This window comes from Coloeus monedula (genome assembly GCF_965178545.1).
Source record: "Coloeus monedula genome assembly, chromosome: 4".
In the NCBI taxonomy this organism is placed as follows: domain Eukaryota; kingdom Metazoa; phylum Chordata; class Aves; order Passeriformes; family Corvidae; genus Coloeus; species Coloeus monedula.
The window spans coordinates 22,553,186-22,571,621 of NC_138784.1; the positions used below are offsets into that span (position 1 = coordinate 22,553,186).

General features: G+C 43.6%; 1 protein-coding gene across 1 annotated transcript in view; it reads left to right on the forward strand.

Annotated features, from left to right (window-relative positions):
* The window catches only part of ABTB3 (ankyrin repeat and BTB domain containing 3), a gene marked incomplete at both ends in the record, with an annotated part of 166,557 nt that overhangs the window by 124,410 nt on the left and 23,711 nt on the right, over positions 1-18,436 (forward strand). Inside the window, 6 exons of the mRNA XM_082280575.1 lie at positions 7,984-8,149; positions 11,460-11,549; positions 14,641-14,742; positions 15,852-15,945; positions 16,058-16,193; positions 17,844-18,064. Coding sequence (XP_082136701.1) covers positions 7,984-8,149; positions 11,460-11,549; positions 14,641-14,742; positions 15,852-15,945; positions 16,058-16,193; positions 17,844-18,064 — 809 coding nt within the window. The remainder of the gene's footprint in view (positions 1-7,983; positions 8,150-11,459; positions 11,550-14,640; positions 14,743-15,851; positions 15,946-16,057; positions 16,194-17,843; positions 18,065-18,436) is intronic.

The following is an 18,436-nucleotide window of genomic DNA, read 5'->3' on the forward strand; positions in this document are numbered from 1 at the left end:
GATTAAAGACATGTTGTTGAGGGAAAAATGAGATAAAATGTGACACAGATTTTCTAAAGATAGATCTTGCCAGGCTAATCTAATAACTTTTTTGATAAGATAACTGATTTTCTACCCCAAGGAAATCCAGTACAATTTCATCTCTTTGGACTTGACTGAAGATTTGATACAGTCCATGCAGGGAGCTATTAAGACAAGAAAATGGGGGTTAGTAAGGAAATTGGAAAGTGAGCAGGGGCTGGCTTCAAGAGAGGTGGCAAGGGCTGGGTTGGCTGAGATGGGGTTGCAGGGGGACCTTCAGCTCTCATTCTTAAAAACTGGTATTTTTTAATTTTCAGAAAGGGTTTTGGCACAAATCTTAGCAGTGTGCTCATGAAGTTAAAATTCGCTGATGCCATGATGCTGAGAGGCATTGTCCTGACAGAGGAAGTTTGGGAAATCATCCAGGAAAAAGTGGATGACCTTGAGGACTGGGACAAAATAAATGGGATGAAATGCAGTTTTCCACAAATGGAAGGCAAGCATATTTTTAAACTAAATGTATACATACTGCAGTGTATATGTAACATATACATTATCTGCAGCCCAATATATACTATATTGAGAGCAGAGTATTGGAAAGCTGGTGGTAAAGGCTGTAGAGCAGTATTTAATCTCAGAATGATTGTAAACCACAAGAGTGGATTTTTCCTCAGCCATGAAAAAAGCAAATGCATTTTGAGACTGCATTGGGAGAGGTATTTCCAGCAGAAACAGAAAAGTATTGGTGCCACATGAAAGGGGTAGGAAGTGATGTGGAATCACAAATCCTGTGTCCTGGTCAAAAAAATATTCTCTTTGGACCAGGTAGAAAGAAATGGGCTGGGACGATTTGGTTTTTTAACAAAATGTTCTCATGGAGGCAAACTTGAAGAAAGGGGCTCATTCAGCTGAGCAGTGTGTATGCTGAGGGAACCTGTGGCTTTTCTCCAGAAACACATCAGGAGTAAACACTATGGAAGGAAAAATACACTATTTAAAGGGCAGCATGGACACAGGAGTATATGAGTATTAGCTAGTCATGAGTAAGTTCACATTGGAAGTGTAGACGTATCCAAGCCTTGCTGCAGCATAGGACCAGGTTTATTAACCTCCAGTCCCTCAGCTGCTGCCCTTCGCAGGCTCACCCAGTGCTCAGAATTGCATTTAGAGCTGTGATTCAGAAAGGTCTCTGGGCAAATGCAGGCTCTGAGTGCCTTAGAAAATCTGTCTTCAATTGAAAATCAGTCCTGATTTCCAATTAGCCTTGTCCTGGGAATACCTAAGTCTGCTTTTCTGTCTGGGACCATCCCTCTTAGTGAAGGCTCTTTAGGAAAATTGGATTATCAATCTCAAAAGCAAATATTATTTGAGCATCCTTGGCTCGTTCTAGAGAGTTTTCTTAAAACTATGGAAAGGGGAAAATACAGTGATGTAAAGGGAAGATGTGTTATTTTGCTGTTTCAGAGCAGTCTATACCATTTGCTGTGTCATCCTACTGCTATACCATACTGTACCATACATGTGCAACTCTTACTTGAAAGTGAAAGCAGAAGAGTTGCATCTAATGTTTTATTTATGGAAATCCTGTGCTTGTACTAGAGCATAGAAATATAAATGGACTTTAATAAACAGAGATTAGAAAACAGCAAAAAATATTTGCACTGCTCTTCCATCTCTTAAAATGTGTTGGGTAAGGGGCTGACTTTCTGGAGAAAAGTATAAAGTATAAAATTGCCAAGAAATTCTGCTATTTAATTAGATACAGTCGCTTTAAAGTAGGAATGGTTGGTGTTTGCCTAGCTTCTTGAATGTCCTTGTTCTTCCCACGAATTTTCACTAATCTTTTAACACCAGCCATGGCTATTGCTGTAATTAGATACAAAAATGTGAGCAGTAGCAAACAAGCTACTTGACAAAATCCAGCAGTCCCTTGGGGCAGATGGTGCCAGCAGATGAAGGAGATTTTATTACTTAGAGTTAGAGCATGGGTTTCTGAGGTGAATCTCAACCTGTCCTGCCAACTGTCTGCTTCAAGACAGCAGTAATAAAAAAAACTACTGAAGGGGAAGACCTGGGCCTTATGTTCTCCTTCACTTTTAGGGCAGAATACATTTGCATTTTTATGGGCTTTAGGATCCAGCCTTCTTTTTCCCATTGCGTGCAACATCATTACTGCTGCCTCATATGCTCTGTCCCTTTTATTGCATCCCTGAATATATTACATGTCCCTATATTACATTCCTGAATACAATAATCAGGATACAGATAACACACCATTTTCCACTCGTTAGTGAAGACTTGTGCTATCTGTTTATATGAAAGATGAATCTGTACCGAAACTTTCCTATGGCACTGTGGCCTTGTTCAAAATCTGAGCTTAGATTTAATTTTGAACGTGGTTCCTGACCTATATACGCAGAACTGGAGTATTAAGACTGTTTTGAAATATATTTGGGTCTTGATTTGATAGTCACATCACTTTTTTAATGTATTTTCCAGTATTTGTAACCAATTTATTCTCAGACCTTTGACAAGAATAAGAGGTTGGATAATAAACATTCTGCGTATTTTTTTCCTTGTCTTAAATTAGCTCCTGATTAAAGTAAATGTAGATACTGCAATAAAAAGTAGTGCTCTTCATCACTTTGATCAACATGTTTGTTCTTACATTTTCCTCTCCCCAAAACTGAAAATGCAAATAATTGTCTCAATATAGTGTTTATATTGCAGTTCTATTAATACCAGCATTATAGTCCTTTTTAAAGCACCATGTTGGAAAAAAGAGTGCTCACAAATTTAAATCAAATTGTCTGCTGCTCCCACTCTCACTGTTTGTGTCTGTAGTCTCGCTGAAGAGCCCCAGGCAAGAAGCAAGACCCTTTTGTGCTATCGGCTGTGCAGCCCAGATCAAAACAGTGATCCATGACCCCAAGAAATTCAGCATTGCAAATGCATGTATATTGCTGGCTAAAATATGACGCCTTCCAGGTTTCCAACCAGCTGAACTATAATTTCTGACTCAAGACCTCATTCATATTTAGGACAAACTGAATAAATTCTACAAAGCTGAAAAGATGGACTTAATTAGTAAATTACCATTCTTTCAGTTGAAAGGGCTGGTGATCAAGTCCCAGGTGGACAAACAAGGTTCTGATGCTTGAGTATCTGTTCATTTGAGCCAAGGGGAGCATTTGTCCTGCTGCTCATCACAGACTGCACTCCATTTCTTTTAAATCAACTGCATCTACCAGTTACGATGGAAACACTTTGCCTTTGAATCATCCATTTTCCCAAATGTATTCAACCCATGAGTAACTTATTAAAGATCTGCACAGACTCTCTCTTAGCTGGTCGGAGTGGAAATGAAAAAAACCCATCCCTCGTGTTTAAACTGCTGCTGTAGAAGTGCTGCATTATGTTTTTATAATGTGAGTTTGGGAAAAGAAAAACAATTTGCTGTACTGCTAGGACCCATTACAAATGAAGAAGGTTATCTTTGAGATTATCTTTGACTCCTTTCAGAGGTTCAGAGTATGATGGAGTGTCATGGTCACCATGCAGTGTTTGACAGTGACCATTTGCAAATAATTAATGTTACCATGGCATTCCCCATATAAAGCCACAGTCCATTTAATTATGTGCAGTGACAACACTGTAATGATCTTGAAGATAACAGCTGAAGAGGCAGTATCTGTCAGGAATTAAAAGAGGACTTGGAGAAAATTGTATTGCATTGTAAGTTAAAAAATGTGGTCCCAGTTTAACTGCAAATGTAAGATTGAGATTATTTCACTTGTTCCTGATTTTCCTTTTATTTATAAAGGCAGCTGTTCTCTTGATTCACACTAGGGAGGGAGAGAGTTGACAGGCTGTGTGATTGAACCCTTATATTAGAGGGGTGAATTTGCTGTTGAGCACAAGGACTATGATCAGTGTATATTATTAATTCAAGCACATTATTTCTCAATTCTGGGAGTGGGAGTATTGTGCAGTGGTGGTGGTGGTGCCAAACAGCCAGCCCAGCCTCGCAGGTTGCTAGATAGGGAAGTTCAGAATGGACTCTGTCATTAGAGAGGTTATCAGTCTCAGAGGATGTTGGTCAGTCCTCCCTTTGTCACTGTATCACCTCTGGGAGACCTCAAAGTTTGCCTGACCCAGCCAGCATCTGGTGTGATGATGTCCTGCCATCCTGAGATTGTCCCTAGGTAGAAGAGGAGGAGAAGAACATTGGCCCCTCCCATCATCTTCTGTTCCTCCCATCAGCCTTCCCAGCCCCTTTGATAAAAATGCACCTTTTCCTGCAGGATGAGGTCTTGGGGAAAAGATGACCTATGTGATGCTGGTGGCTGGCAGACTCTGGCAACAAACCAGGGTGGCCTTGGAGGGGACATCCTGCTGTTGGGCTGGTGTCAGCCTCCTGTGCACTTGGAAAGATCACAAAGACTTTTTGGCAAAAGGGCCTCGAACTGACAGTGGAGCTGGGGAGGTTTCCAGCTCTGTTTTCATGTATGCTCTCTTCCCTTGCTTAGCAGGCACAGTTTCGCATCTCTAAAAAGTGACCCTATATATTTAGCTGGCTTTACCGTTCCCTGTCAGCCTTATGTTTCAAGCTTTTTCCCATCCCTTTCCCACCCTTCAGAGCTTGTCAGTGTGTTTGTTTTAGCCCAAAGTTAAAGAGTCTTGCGCAAGTCAAGCCTGGGAGTCTATTCCCTTCCTCTTTTTTTTATCCTTGTATTCTTTAATGGTTGTCGTTCTGGATGGTGGACACAATGGAGCAGTGTCCCTTACACAGTGTAATATGGAGCAGACACCCTCTGCTTCTTTTTGGAATCAGTATTATGCAGTGAATGGTAAGAAGGAGGACTTGGGAGAAAACACAGTGCTGTGTTTGCTTAGGTTTGATTTTTGATGGGTCTGGGTTTTTTAAAATTTTCCTGTTTTTCATTTTGAAATCCAACAGCTCGGTCTGTCTGCTGTGCCGTCTTCCCAGCTGGCTTTCTCCAGTGCTAAAAGTGATGCTGTGCTCTTCTATTTGTACTTGCAGTTCCTGATCATTTTTTGATGTCTCTTCACTGCTTTTTATCAGTACATGTTAAATCTCTTTTTCCTTAACTCATTTATCTCTCTGGCTTTTCGAGATATTGCTTTCTCTCCTCATGCTGTGCTCTCTTTCCTTGTGTCATGCTCTTGTTCTAATAAACTCACCAGTTTGATCACTGTCCCCTTTATTAGTCAACATATGACAATGGTGGCATAGGCAGTGGTCTGTATCAAATTTTGCTGTACAGTTTCCTTTGCTATGTCCCATAGATTGGGGCTGTAACTCACAATGGTCCTTTCTGGGGTATAAAAAGGCAGTGGGCCACTGGTAGTGGTACTAAGTTGTGGTTTCTTGTTTTGTGTTTCTTGTTGTGCTCTAGATCAAACTTTGTCCTACCCGTTGTGCAGCCCAGGCACTCCTCTGCATCCATGTTATTGTTACACTGTTTTTACAGCTGTAGCATCCTGGAGCCCTTGGACCAAGACACTTATCCCCAGCCAATTGAGGAGTACTGATTTGCTGATACTAAATATCAACAGGAATTTATGGCTGTCCTTCCTTGACTGTAGTTAGCAGGTGAACTGACATGCTTTCAGGAGACCAGAGCCAGTTCATGGAGGAGTTCTTGATGATTTTTGAACCCATGTCAGAGTAGAGATCTGGGGACCCCATACAGGATAGGTGAGATAGATCCTTGTTCCTCTTTCCTCCCTTCTGTGGGTGTGCAACCCAGGTCAAAGTCTGGCTTTTTTTTCAAGAGGAGATGATCAACTATATTTTTGCATGCACTGAGCTGGGCTGACGTCAGTGGAGCTCTGTCTGAGTTTGACCCATTTTATTCAGTGTATGTTACATACCTCAGTACAAGTGATGAAGCAGTGACTTAACACAGGCAGTGATTCATAGCAACAGACACCTCTGCAGAGGATGTCTAGATCTTTCCATAGCTGCACTTTGCTGTGGAACCACCTTGTTTTCAGCCCAAAATCATCTGGGAATGCCATCTGCAGCTGGGAGGTCCAGTCTCTCTTCCATGCACCAAAACCCTCACCACTTAACTTCTGAGCCTGTTTTATCTTTGCCATACCTTAAAGGAGGGCACAGATGATCTCCAGCACCTCATGCTATGGGGGTAACAAGCACCAAATGTTGCTGTAGCTCTTGTGTCAGAAATATGCCATGTGGTGTGAATGTGTTTAGCCTGGATTTCTCCCATGGATCTCAGTGTCAGTGAGCTCAGCCCTGTGTGTTTCCTTAAACTCAGTCAGAAACTACTGCAGAAACCCCAGCCTTGCTGTGTGTTGCTTTCTCCCTCTCTGCTATGGGCACATTGCTGGTGCAGAATCTGTTGTTGCTGTTGCAGTGTGTTTATTGTGACTGAGTGTTGTGCATTAATCTTGCAGCATCCTGTGGTGATGGAACGTCATCCTTGTTCCCCTGAGTGGTGATACTCCAAGCATACCTTTTTTTGCATTCTTAGAATGTGAACTTTTTTGTCAGTCAAAACCCAAACTGAGCAGTAGAATGAACATCAACAAAACATCTGTTGTTCTCCAGACTGGTTGAGAGAGAAAGTCTGAGATCAGATGCCAGTTTCAAACCTGTAGAAGCTTTGATCAAAACACTTTGTATTTTGCATTTCACTTTCCTTCCTCTGTTGAAAGAGGAAGAGCAGCAGCTATTGCTACATACCACTGCTTCTATATAAACAGCATATTTGTTGTATAGTGCTGTTAAATATTAAGCAGTGTTATATATTTTATAAAGGTCTGATAAAGCACTTTGAAGAAGAAATTTAAATGATAGTGATGTGCTGTTTATATTTTTCTTTTGATTTACTGCGGTTTTTTACATATGAAGTAGGAAACATTTGATGTATGCTTGACTTTTTCACTTTTGTTCTCTGTTTTGTTTTTTCTTCATAAGTAGCCCCTTGTTTTCTGACCTAGCATTTTTGCAGATTTAAAGTGGTGTTTTTCCGAACAGTCCTTTATCTGAGTTCACACCAAAAGCACTGTGGATTTGGACTCCACCCTCTGCCCCAGACGCTCCTCAGCATGAAAGAAAAGCAAATCTGTCTTTTAAAAAGATGAAACCAAGTTGGATAAACATTAGATTTGAATTGCCTGGCTTTCTCTGGAGCTGTAAATTCACATCTTGGCTAAGTAACTCCTAGCGTTTCTTTCATTTGAAATGGATATCAGTTTACAGTTTGGAGATCTTTTGAATAAGACCTTAAAAGAATGACATCTCGTCTGTTAAACACAGCCAGCAAGGATTTGTGGTGTTTTGCCATGACTACCTAGCAAGATTGCCTTCTCCCCTGTTGCATGGTGGTCTTACGTACGTGTGTCCCTGCTTGGACCAGGTGACCTCCAGAGGTTCCTCTCAACCTCAGCCAGCCTGGGATTCTGTGACTTGCACTTTCTGCTCCAAAAAGTCTTCCCTGTTACTGGGGCTATGCTGGTAAGATCCTTGAAGGTGTTAGGAGTGACATTATTTTCTCTTTGGTGTATTATCAATGATCATACATCCATTTGATTTAACTTCAAAGCTTACTGAAGTCACTGAAAGTTTTCAGGGATCAGAGGAACTGGATAACCTTGCCATGCAGAGAGAAAACTCATGGTGAGAATGTACTGTGCATTGCTTAAACAGGGAAACAAAATCAAGTGAAAGCTGTGCTTTTTTCCCCCAGTTTTTACTGAAATGTATAAGTTGTCCCATAAAAGATAGACCAAGGGCAATCTCCATTAGCTTGCATTATCATTTCCCATTCAGCATTTCCTTTGCACATGCAGGTCAAAGGAGAATGGATGCGTGCATGACCTAAATCCTTCAAAAACAGGGCACAGTATTATTTCCTCAGGAGGTCTGTCCTCTGGTTGTCCTCTGAGGGAGTTCATTTCTCACCCCTGCAGGATCGACGACTGTTTCTGTGCCTCTCGGAAGCTGGATGCGGTTGCCACCGAGGCCAAGTTCAAGCAAGACCTGGGTTTTCGGATGCTCAACTGCGGCCGAACGGATCTGGTTAAGCAAGCCATATCCTTGCTGGGGCCGGATGGGATCAACAGCATGAGCGAGCAGGTAACGGGACAGACACTGAAAGAAGCAGCTGTGAAACGGGAGAGTTTTGTCTGCTTGTCACAGGAAATGAGCCCCAGCTTTCAGCTTACCTAGACAGGACTGTAATGCTTTCCCTGCGTTACTTTGCATTGTGTTAAAGTACTGCCAGGTGAATGTCTGTGTTAAGTGAGGTCATTTTGAGTTGTATTGATTTGTCAGTACTGAGGTCACTCAGTAGGAGGGTGACTGCAGGCCCTGAAATCTTCTTCACAGTGAACTGAGTCGAGTGAAGGCAGAGGAAGATCCCAAGAGAGCTTAGTGTTGAGCTGAATACTTAAAACTGCTTCAGTGCCATGCACAGTGGTGTGAGACAGGGCTTTGTGAGGTGAGCAGCCTTCCACTGCATACAGCTCTGGGATCTGTCACCACTTCATGTGCACTGCCCAGCCCATCAGTAAATGGGTAATTGCTGGCTCTCTTTAATTGATTTCGGTCCAGTTTGAACTGGCCTTGCAGATGTGAAACTATCTCTGCAGTTACCCCTCCTCTGGTGGTTGTGCCTGGGGATAAAGCTGCCCTCTGCAGCTACCTACTGGCAGCTGTCTGCTGGACTGTGATGCTCACCAAGGTGGTTCCCTCTTCCCAGAGGAAAATGATGGCTATGGATACTAACCTTTCCTTTTGCAATAGAGTCCCCTGACTTTTCTGGTGCCCCTGATGAAAGTTTGTCACTGCATATTCCCAGAGCTGTGGCATCACTTTTGACAGGAGCCAGGTGGCTGCCACCTCTGAGGTGGTCATGTGGGATAGGAGCTGGACTGTTCATGGGTTTAGGTCTTCTGAGATGAAAGCTGTTCCAGGAATGTGAGTTACGTTGCTGTTCAGTAGCTTCAGTCCGAGTCAATATTGTGGATTCATCTGAGAAAAGCTTTAGAAGAGGCCAATACTTCCTGCAGAAAAAATAGTATCAGACTGCTCATTCCAAGGTTCGTGCATTATACTTTTTAAAATTATTGTTATTTTAAGTTAGTCTGAACCTGGAAACTTTTCACAGCGTATTTCCTCTGTCCTCCAGGCTGAAAACTGGAAACACTCTGGCTTGATTCATCGAAGTACCTAATCATATGCTTAACTCTGAACACATGCTTTTACATCCTATTTGAGTGAAAGTTAGGCCTGTGCTTAAGTGCTTCGCTGGATCAAATGTCCCACGTCTTGCAGGATCCCACATCTTGCAGGACAGAGCCCTAAGTCATACAAGGCTGAAAGAAAGACCGTAATTTTGTGTTTTGCCAAAAACCAAATGCCCTTTGTGTTGATTGTACACACTGTTACTGTGTCCTGTGTGTGCTTCGAACACTAATGACGGGATCATTAAAAATCCATTCCTCCCACGTGCAGAGAGAGGGGTGAGTGGTGCTGCAGCACAAGGCTGAGCTGCGGGGCAAGCCTGGGGGGACAGGCAGAGGCAAAAGCAACAGGGGCAGCAGTGCAAGAGAAGGGGAGGTTAAAATCCTCATTAACTCTTTAAAACCCTGACACTGCAGCATGACGTTCTGGGCCCCTTTTAGTCAGTGTTAAATCCTCCTTCAGCTGCAGCAGGGTCAGAACATCTTGTGTGGTTCCCAGGCAGAGCCTTTGCTCCGGATGTTGCTGCAGGATTCCTCACTGTGGCTGCCCACGTGCTGTGTCTTGCAGCAGGAGCCCCGCACCAGGTTTTCTGTTCTACAGATCTGATTAGACCCCTTGTGCTAAATGAACAGTTGACTTAATCATCCAATGATGCCACTTACAGAAACTGGAAAATCAGTTGAAGGAACATGTATTTAATTTTAGGCTGCTGCCCCGTCCTCATGTTCCAAGGCCCAAGCACAATTTTTTTGTAATTCACATGGTCCTGTTTGTTCCCATAGTGTTTGTTGACTGCCAAAGGAAATGTTTTGCCACTGGCTGTGGCTGAAGTCCTTTAAAATTCTCTTTGCAAATAGCTTCAAGTCACCCAAGAACTCTCCTTGTGTAGGGTGAACTTGTTTTGTCTTAGTAATGGCATGAGGCCCCAAGTGCCTATTCCACAAGTACGCTGCAGATTGGTCCTGTGAAATGCTCAGTGTGTTTCAGGGAGGATCTAAGGACCTTGCAGGGACAAACCTTAATTTATATTGTCTCTACGGGAGCTGCTCTTCCATAGATAATCACCCCCTACCTTGAGCCCTGCATAAAACCAGGAAAACTGGGGTAGTTCAGCAAAAACAGTGGTGCTGGGCTCTTGCTAGGAAGAGCAGTGTCACAGCTCCATGTCTAGCCAGGACAGGTACCTCCAGTTTCTGTGAAAATAACTTCCCTTCGTAGCAGCACTCAGTTTAAACAGCAAATGGACTGTGGTCTGACAGCAGATTTACTGGGGGACCTCGAGGTAGGCTGTAAGCATGCATCAGAGGTAGCTGCATGCTTCAGATCTGCTGCAGAGCAACTGGTGGCTGTTGGTCAACACCCCCTACTGTATTTAATAAGTAGCTTTTGCTGTTAGAATTTACAGTAGATTTAATAATTTTGTTCATGGTTTCATCTGGACTCATTACCACAGCCACAGCAGTACTTCCCTCAAGGGAAATGGTGATCAGGCCTAGCAGGTATTTCAGATTAATACAAATTGCATTGTGGTAATTCTATAGGGAAGGGTCACTTAATCTACTTTTTCTCCAAGCAGGGCCACACTTTCCTAGAACCAGCAACTTGCAACAAAGCTTTCTGTCATTTCATTTAAAATTAGGTCCGTGTTTGCTAGGGAGTGCTATACAAAGCCTTGACATTTCCAGCCCCTTACAGTATCCTTGAAAAAGCTGTGCTGAAATCTGACTGGTCTTAAAAGGAGCTTGAGATGTTTTAAAGGCTCTTTCAGTTAATTGAAAACTTAGATTTTAAGACACTCTGATTATAGAAAACAGAATAAAATTCTTATCTTTTTAAAATACTAGTGGAAATAATGGTTGCTTTGGTGAAAACATGTCTCTGCTGGGGCCCCAAAGACAAAGGTGCTCAGTTTAGTATACGATGGAGGTGAGGCTGGCAAGCCTAGTTTCACTCACCATGCTGAAAACAACCTGAAAAATACAAGCAGTAAGCACAAGTGACAACAAAAATGGAGATTTTTACAAAAATGGTTGACTTTTGCTACTCTGAGGGGCATGTTTGTAACAGAGGTAATGGCTTTCGTTAAATACATGCTGTTAGTCTTGATGATTTATACTTAAATAATTGTTTTTAAAAATCAAAGAGAGTTCTGTGTTAAATTTGTCAATTCCTTTGTTTTTTAACTCCAAAAAATGACTAGGGCATGACTCCACTGATGTATGCTTGTGTCAGGGGTGATGAGGCTATGGTGCAGATGCTTCTAGATGCTGGAGCAGATCTGAATGCTGAGGTGAGGACTTTTTGTTGGTTGTATCTTTTTTCTGTTGTTTGTTTACGTCTTAAACTACCCCCTGAAACTGTAGCAGAGTGAAAATCACAAGAATTAAAAAGAAAGCATATCTGTCTTATCCTGGATGGGACCACTTGAAATGAACAGTGAAATCAAAGGGTATTAGGTTAACACTGGGATTCACTGCACAGAAGGGTTGGAGTCATCGGACTTAACCCACAGGTGACAGTGATTTAGTTGTTTGCACACTGCAAATGAATACAGGCATTAGCACCAGCCCTGAGCACAGCTCTAATGATACTAGAAGGACTCACTGACTTTAAATGAAGAAAGTAAAAGAAACACCCATCTGGTAACCTGCCAAAGCTCAGCATTTCTATGCATGTGGATGTTCCAAGTAAGCATCCCCAGCACACAAGTGGCATATAGGTTCCATTGTTTTGTTTTACCAAGTGCCTTGGGCTAAAAACTGTTGGATGAGGAGCTTGAAACTTCCAGAATATAAATGTCTCATTGATGAATGCACATCACAAACTCGGACAATCTGTCCACCAAACAGATTGTGGTCCAACTCAGTGCAATGCAGGTATGTACTTTTTTAAAGAGCCGTTTGAAAACCCCGGAAGAGTTATTTGTTAATGGTTCCAGTTTCAATTTGTTGAGGTCATGAGTAAATTAAGCTGTCTGCTTCACTTATCTGTGTTCCATCTGTTCTGTTTGGACTTGAGCGAGCTGATAAATTGGAGTCACTGCTTCAGACAGACGTTTTGCACTTTTAAAAAGTCTAATTTAAAAAGTAGAAATGGATGTCACCCGTTGGAGACTGATAGTGTTACTACTATGTCGTGAAATCAGCTGGTGATTTCAGTTCCCCACAGTCAAGCACACCACCCCCAATGCTAGCAGTAACTGAACACTGGAATTCCTAGTCAGACCAAAGACTGGATGGGCAGGGAGGCTGATCCCTGCCTTGTGGCTCAGATGTGAAGTGGCATTATTTGGTTCCTAGGACGAGTTTTCATTAGGAGCAGTCCTCCCAATTGCTCCAGTAATCTTCCAGGCTTGAATCAAATGCAAATTTAAACAGTTTTGTCTTCCTGAAACTGCTGACATCTGAGAGAACAGCTCCAGTGAGGAATGTGAACCTCCCCAATTCATTGCTGTAGAGTGTTTGCTCTAAAATCCAATGAAAACACTTTTGGACAAGAACTGTGAATAATTATGGTGTGCAATTATATGATGATTTGTGCACACCACAACCAACTGTGCAAATTGGGCAATTATGGCAAAAAAAAAAAAGGCAAATCAGCCATGAACAAAAATAAATACTCTGTCAGGTGCCTGCATAATTTTCTCCCTTTCACTTTGCAAATATGTTTCCAAAAGTAGCTTCAAATGCTGGGCACCTTCCTTTTTGATTGCCCATCCTTAGTGAAAATGGACTCCTTTCCAGATGTGTTGAGAAGCTGCAGTTTGCTCTGTACTCAGTGGGACCTGTAGCTGCTCAGCCAGTCTCATCCTTAAGAGCCTGTCCAGCCACAGGTCTTTTGCAAGCACCGTGTTGGAGAGAACTCTGACTTAAAAAAAACCAAAAAGGAGCAAAGGAGTTTAAATGACTTCATTTTCTTTGCCACTTTCCATGGACTGCCCCAAACAGTGGTGGGAGCCATGCTTGAGAAGGAGCTTGATGCATTCACTGAGACGTGGTCCTGCCCATCCTTACCCTCTGCTGCTCTTGCTCCACATCCCAAACCCCAAGGCTTGAGCTGCTCAGTCCTCTTCCTTCTGACCAAACTCAGCCCCTAAAGAGCCCTGTGTCCTTGTTCACAGGCCAGCACACTCCCTGTGGTGCCCTTTGAGCTCTCCCTTTGGCAAATCTGGGTGGTAACAGCCAGGTGCTGGTGCAGATCTGGCAAGCTATGGGATCTGCATGGGCTCTTCAGATTTTGCCCTCATTCCTGTCCTTGGGACTGCGGGCCTGCTTCTAGCAAAACGCTGCATGTGGCGCTTGGAAATGTGAGCTGCTGATGGAACCAAATATTTAATGACTGACCCTGCTCCTCTGTATGGATAGAAGTACTTCACACAAGGGAGTGAAGGCAGAGCTGGCTGGTGAGACAAAGAGATGGTGCATCTTTTACTCTGATTTTAGTCTTCCTCTGAAGATCAATAACGAGATTTGAGTTTTGGTGTCCCACTCTGAGTGTGCAGTCTCGGATTGCAAATGTTCTTTAGATTTTACCAGCTCTGTGAACCTCATCAGTATGAATACCCCCATCTTTAAGACAGGGAAACTGAAGCAAGGAATGGTTATTCATCTTCCCCAATGTCTACATTAGTGGCACCAGGCACTAAGGCATAGAAAATGGAAGGAGCAATCTGAAGAACAGCATTTTGTTTTCTAAGGATATAGTTTGCATCTCTTTTAACTGTCACCACCCATCATTTCTAGCTTAACTCAGACATGACAAGGCAGTAAAAAGGAGTTTTCTTGAAACATTTCTGAAGTGACACTCTGCCCCATCACTTCTCAGACATTTTTTTTTTTTCCCCCTCTGGTGAGAGAGGAGGAGCCTGGAAGAATGCCTGCAAACTCCAGGGTAGGGCTTGTGATGTGTCTTTCCATGACAGCGGTGACAAAAGTCATACTGATTTAAGTGCAAAGAAATTTGGCTGGGCCTGGAGCAATCCCAAGACCCGGAGCTGTTGGTACATGGTCTGGTGAAGTCAGTGGGAGTGGTCCTTAGCTGTAAGTGTCCTGATCCATCCTTACTTCCCCAGTGTGTGCTGTTGTAACCAGCTGTGGATGTTTTGCCATTGTGCAAAAGAATCTGGTGGCCAGTGGTTTAGATGGAGCTACAGTAGTTGGTAAAAGACTTCATTTGGTAAGAACTCAATTCAAGCTGTTAAATCAGCATGAACAGTTTTAATATTGAGGAAAATTTTGCAGGAAAAAAATGAAGCCAATCATTTTATAAAGCACCTTTCCCTGGTTTTCTATTTCACTTACTCCCTCATATGCCTGGCTTTCAGGCAAGCTGAATTTTGTTACATATAGCTCTTTAAAAAAATAACTTTAATTTGTTTATAGGTTGTCAGTACTGCTCATAAATACCCATCCGTCCACCCTGAGACCCGCCATTGGACAGCTCTGACATTTGCTGTGTTGCATGGACATATTCCTGTAGTTCAGGTATTATTGTATTTCCCTACCTGCATCTCATCCTTTTTTTTTTCCTCCTCTTCTGTTCTAATTACATCCATCTCAAACCAGCATCCTCTTGTCATACTCATATTGGTTACTTCTGCTTCTTCAAGAGTGTACTGATATATGATAGACTTACAAAGTGAATATGGTGTTCAAACCTTAACCAATATGAGGCTTAAACAGGACAGTTTTAAAGCAAAGTTGCACCAAAGAAAGTCTGACAACTCCTTGTGCTCCTTCCTGACCACTTGTTTTATATGTTTGTTTATTCATTCATTGCACTTTCTTACACTATAATATTCTAGCAAACACAAAGCCACTGCCTTGGTGGGAGAGAGATGGACAACAGCCCTCGTGCTGCTCCAGAGGGAGAGAATCCCTCACTCTCCTTACCCCATCCAGGTGTCACATGGGATGTGCTGGTTCTGTGCTTTGGCATCTCAAAAGTTGAGAAGGTTTATTCTTCAAAACTGTTGTGTCTGTGACACACTCAAGCACCAAAACTTTGAAGGCCTTAAGACAGAAATGGCCAAGAGGGGGCTGGAACACAGGCTCCATCCTGCTCTCCTTGGCCATTTTTGTTTTCAGCATTGTTGCTACTAATGTGGAAGTGTCCCCGATGGAGACCACAGCTTTTTGACTCATTGCTGCAGTTGGTTCTTAAGAATTGCCTTTCTTTTGGCCATGTCTTCATGTAAAAAATGGAGACAATTGAAATCTGATCCATTTTTGGATGGTGCTGGGCTTCTAGAAGACCATGAAGGAAGGATGCTTGTTGGGCTAATTTTCTTCCATCTCCAGTGCATTACTTCCTAACACTGACCTTACCCCATTTCCCATTCAAAAAACGCTGGGTTACACTTTTTTGGCTCTGAAGTTGGACACTGGTGCTTCTGGTGTTTGTCAGCATAAAATGAGCAAAAAAAGGAATGAATTTGCCTCTGTGAAATAATGGGCAGAATTTGCATGTCACGTGTCTCCATTGTATCTGGTTTGCAGATAACAAAAAGCATTAGATTCTCATTTGTCACTGTTCATGAACCCTGAAGACTGTGATACCCCCAGTTGCTCTAAATGGTGAATTTTCTTTCTAGCTATTGCTGGATGCTGGAGCAAAAGTAGAAGGTTCCTTAGAGCATGGAGAGGAGAATTACTCTGAAACTCCTTTACAGCTGGCAGCAGCTGCTGGTAAGGACTTTCTTTCTCCTCCCGCTGTAACAATTCCTCAGCTGGGATCTGTGGTTCAGGTGAGCAAATACTGGATTTGAAAAGGAGTAAAAATGTGTGTCTTGCCTTACAGGAAATTTTGAACTGGTCAGTTTGCTGTTGGAGCGAGGAGCTGACCCCATGATAGGAACAATGTACAGGAACGGCATTTCCATGACTCCACAAGGTGACATGAACTCTTTCAGTCAGGCTGCTGCACATGGACACAGGTAGAGTGGGAACAAGTCTAGTGGCATCCTTCAAGTGCTGCTTTTTTGCCTGGGCATCCAGTTTGAGCAGATGGGTGAAATTTCTGCATGAACAATTGAACGTGCCACCAACTGAGCAGAGATGTAAGGCTTTCTGCTAGCATGTGAATTAAACCAGTTGGTGGTACAAGCTGCTTTTTGATTTCTGATGAAAAAAAAAAAAAAAAAAAAAAATAAAGGAAGGGGGCTCCTTGTGGTGTGTTCAATGCAGTGGTTGTTGAATGGCAGCTGATGTGACAGCAGAAAGGAATGTCAAAGACACTCCTGAATTTCTTGACATATTTCTCAGGTTTGAGTGAATTGTGTTTGCATTGCTGCAGCCTTAATTTTTGTTGAATAGAGTTTCTGCATCTATGTTTACTGTAAAGTCCTGTGTGTCTTAATATTGTTTGTATGCTGCACATTTAAAAAAAAAAAAAGAACTACTGAGATGAGCACCTGGCATGCATGACCTTGCAACGCTCAGGAGTTGACTGCAGTATAATGAATTAGTATCATGGTCTTCACGTTCCTACTTTTCTGATTGTAGCCATCCAGAGGAACATAGATACAGGTTAGAGACAGTACCTACCGTGTGTTTGCTTAGAGATGAGCTGCCAGTCTAACACCACGCTCACGGCACGTCAGGGCGGGTTCAACAGCTCTGCCCATCTGGAGCCCACGAGGGATCACTGAGACAGACAGGACACTTTGGGCATTGAAGTCTCACATTCACCCAGTGTGAATGGGAGCCACAGGCCTGAGGAGAACCTGGGGCTCTCCTTGGCTTGGCTGCTGGCTGTCCATGTCACAGACTCTGACTCTAGTGTTCCTGCCTGTATAACACTGACACACACCTTCTTCCTTCCCTCTCTGCCCTAAATTTGTTTGGGACACACCATGCTGTGGTCTAAGCGGGTGCGGGGGGACACTGGAATACAAGGAGGGTGGGCTGGGAGCCAGTCTGGTTTCTCTTCTCACCGCTGCAAAACCAAGGGAAGTCCTATTGAGGTTGATGAGGTTATGCTGGTGCGAACCTGAGGGCACAAAGTCTCTGAGTTTGGGCTTTGTTGTTTGGTGGCCCAGCTGGATCAGTGGCTTTGTAGAGTAGTCCCAGCTGTGCTTGAACCTGCCCTGACTGGCCTTGTTGAATGTCTAGCTGCTCTAGCTTTTCTGGACTGCTTTGAGTGTGAATCGAGTGGTGGTGCTTTCAGTAGCTCCAGGCAGCTCCCTTCTCTGGTGGCTGCCATGGTGGGAGTCCCAAGAGCTTGTCCAGAGGCACCTTGGCCTTCCCTGATTGCTGAAGAAGTCTTGAGTCATGTTTAGCTCACAAATCTTTGTTCCCACGAGATGCTGCCACTCATGTGACATCTGTGCAGTTCCTGTCACGACAGCAGTGACTTGCAGATGTGTCCCAGGCAGTGCAGGTGGGCTAGCAGGAGCTGTGCTTGCCTTGGGTCTGCTCTCAGCTGGTTCTGCCATTAGCTGGAGTAATTTCCTGGGCAGGTGTCCTAACTTGCCACATCACAGCAAGTATGCCTAGTGCAGTGAAAGCCTGGCCACTGACTCTTCTCTCCCTTTCCTCTCCTCTCCTGCCCTCTCTCCCTTGGTCTGTCATGCTGTGATTGACAGGAATGTTTTCCGCAAGCTGCTTGCTCAGCCGGAGAAGGAGAAGAGCGATATCCTGTCGCTGGAGGAGATCCTGGCTGAGGGGACGGACTTGCCCGACTCGGCAGCGGCTCCGCTCTGCGCCAGCCGCAACAGCAAGGCCAAGCTGAAGGCCCTGAAGGAGGCCATGTACCACAGCGCCGAGCACGGCTATGTGGATGTCACCATCGACATCCGCAGCATAGGTCAGTCCTGGGCTCCGTCCTCTTCTTCATCCAGGGAAGGGCCACTGTAAGAAACAGGTCTCTCTTGACGGGCTGTTGCTTAAACCAACCATGGTCACATCTTCCTCAACTCTTTTGGAATAGAAGGTGATGGGAGATCTGACAGGTTCCCAGCCCGTTCCAGCTCCACAGCAGACCCTGTTCAAAGGCCAGTGGCTTTTTTCTGCAGGACATAGTGGTTTCCACCAGGAGCTATCTGCACTGCTGCATGGCAGAGTGTAGGTAAGGCTCTGGGGCAGTGTTCAGCTGTCATGGGCCACCTCCAGCTGCTTCTCTTTTGCACTCTACTGTAAAGCAGTCCATCATTAAAACAACTTTATTTTTCTGAGACTC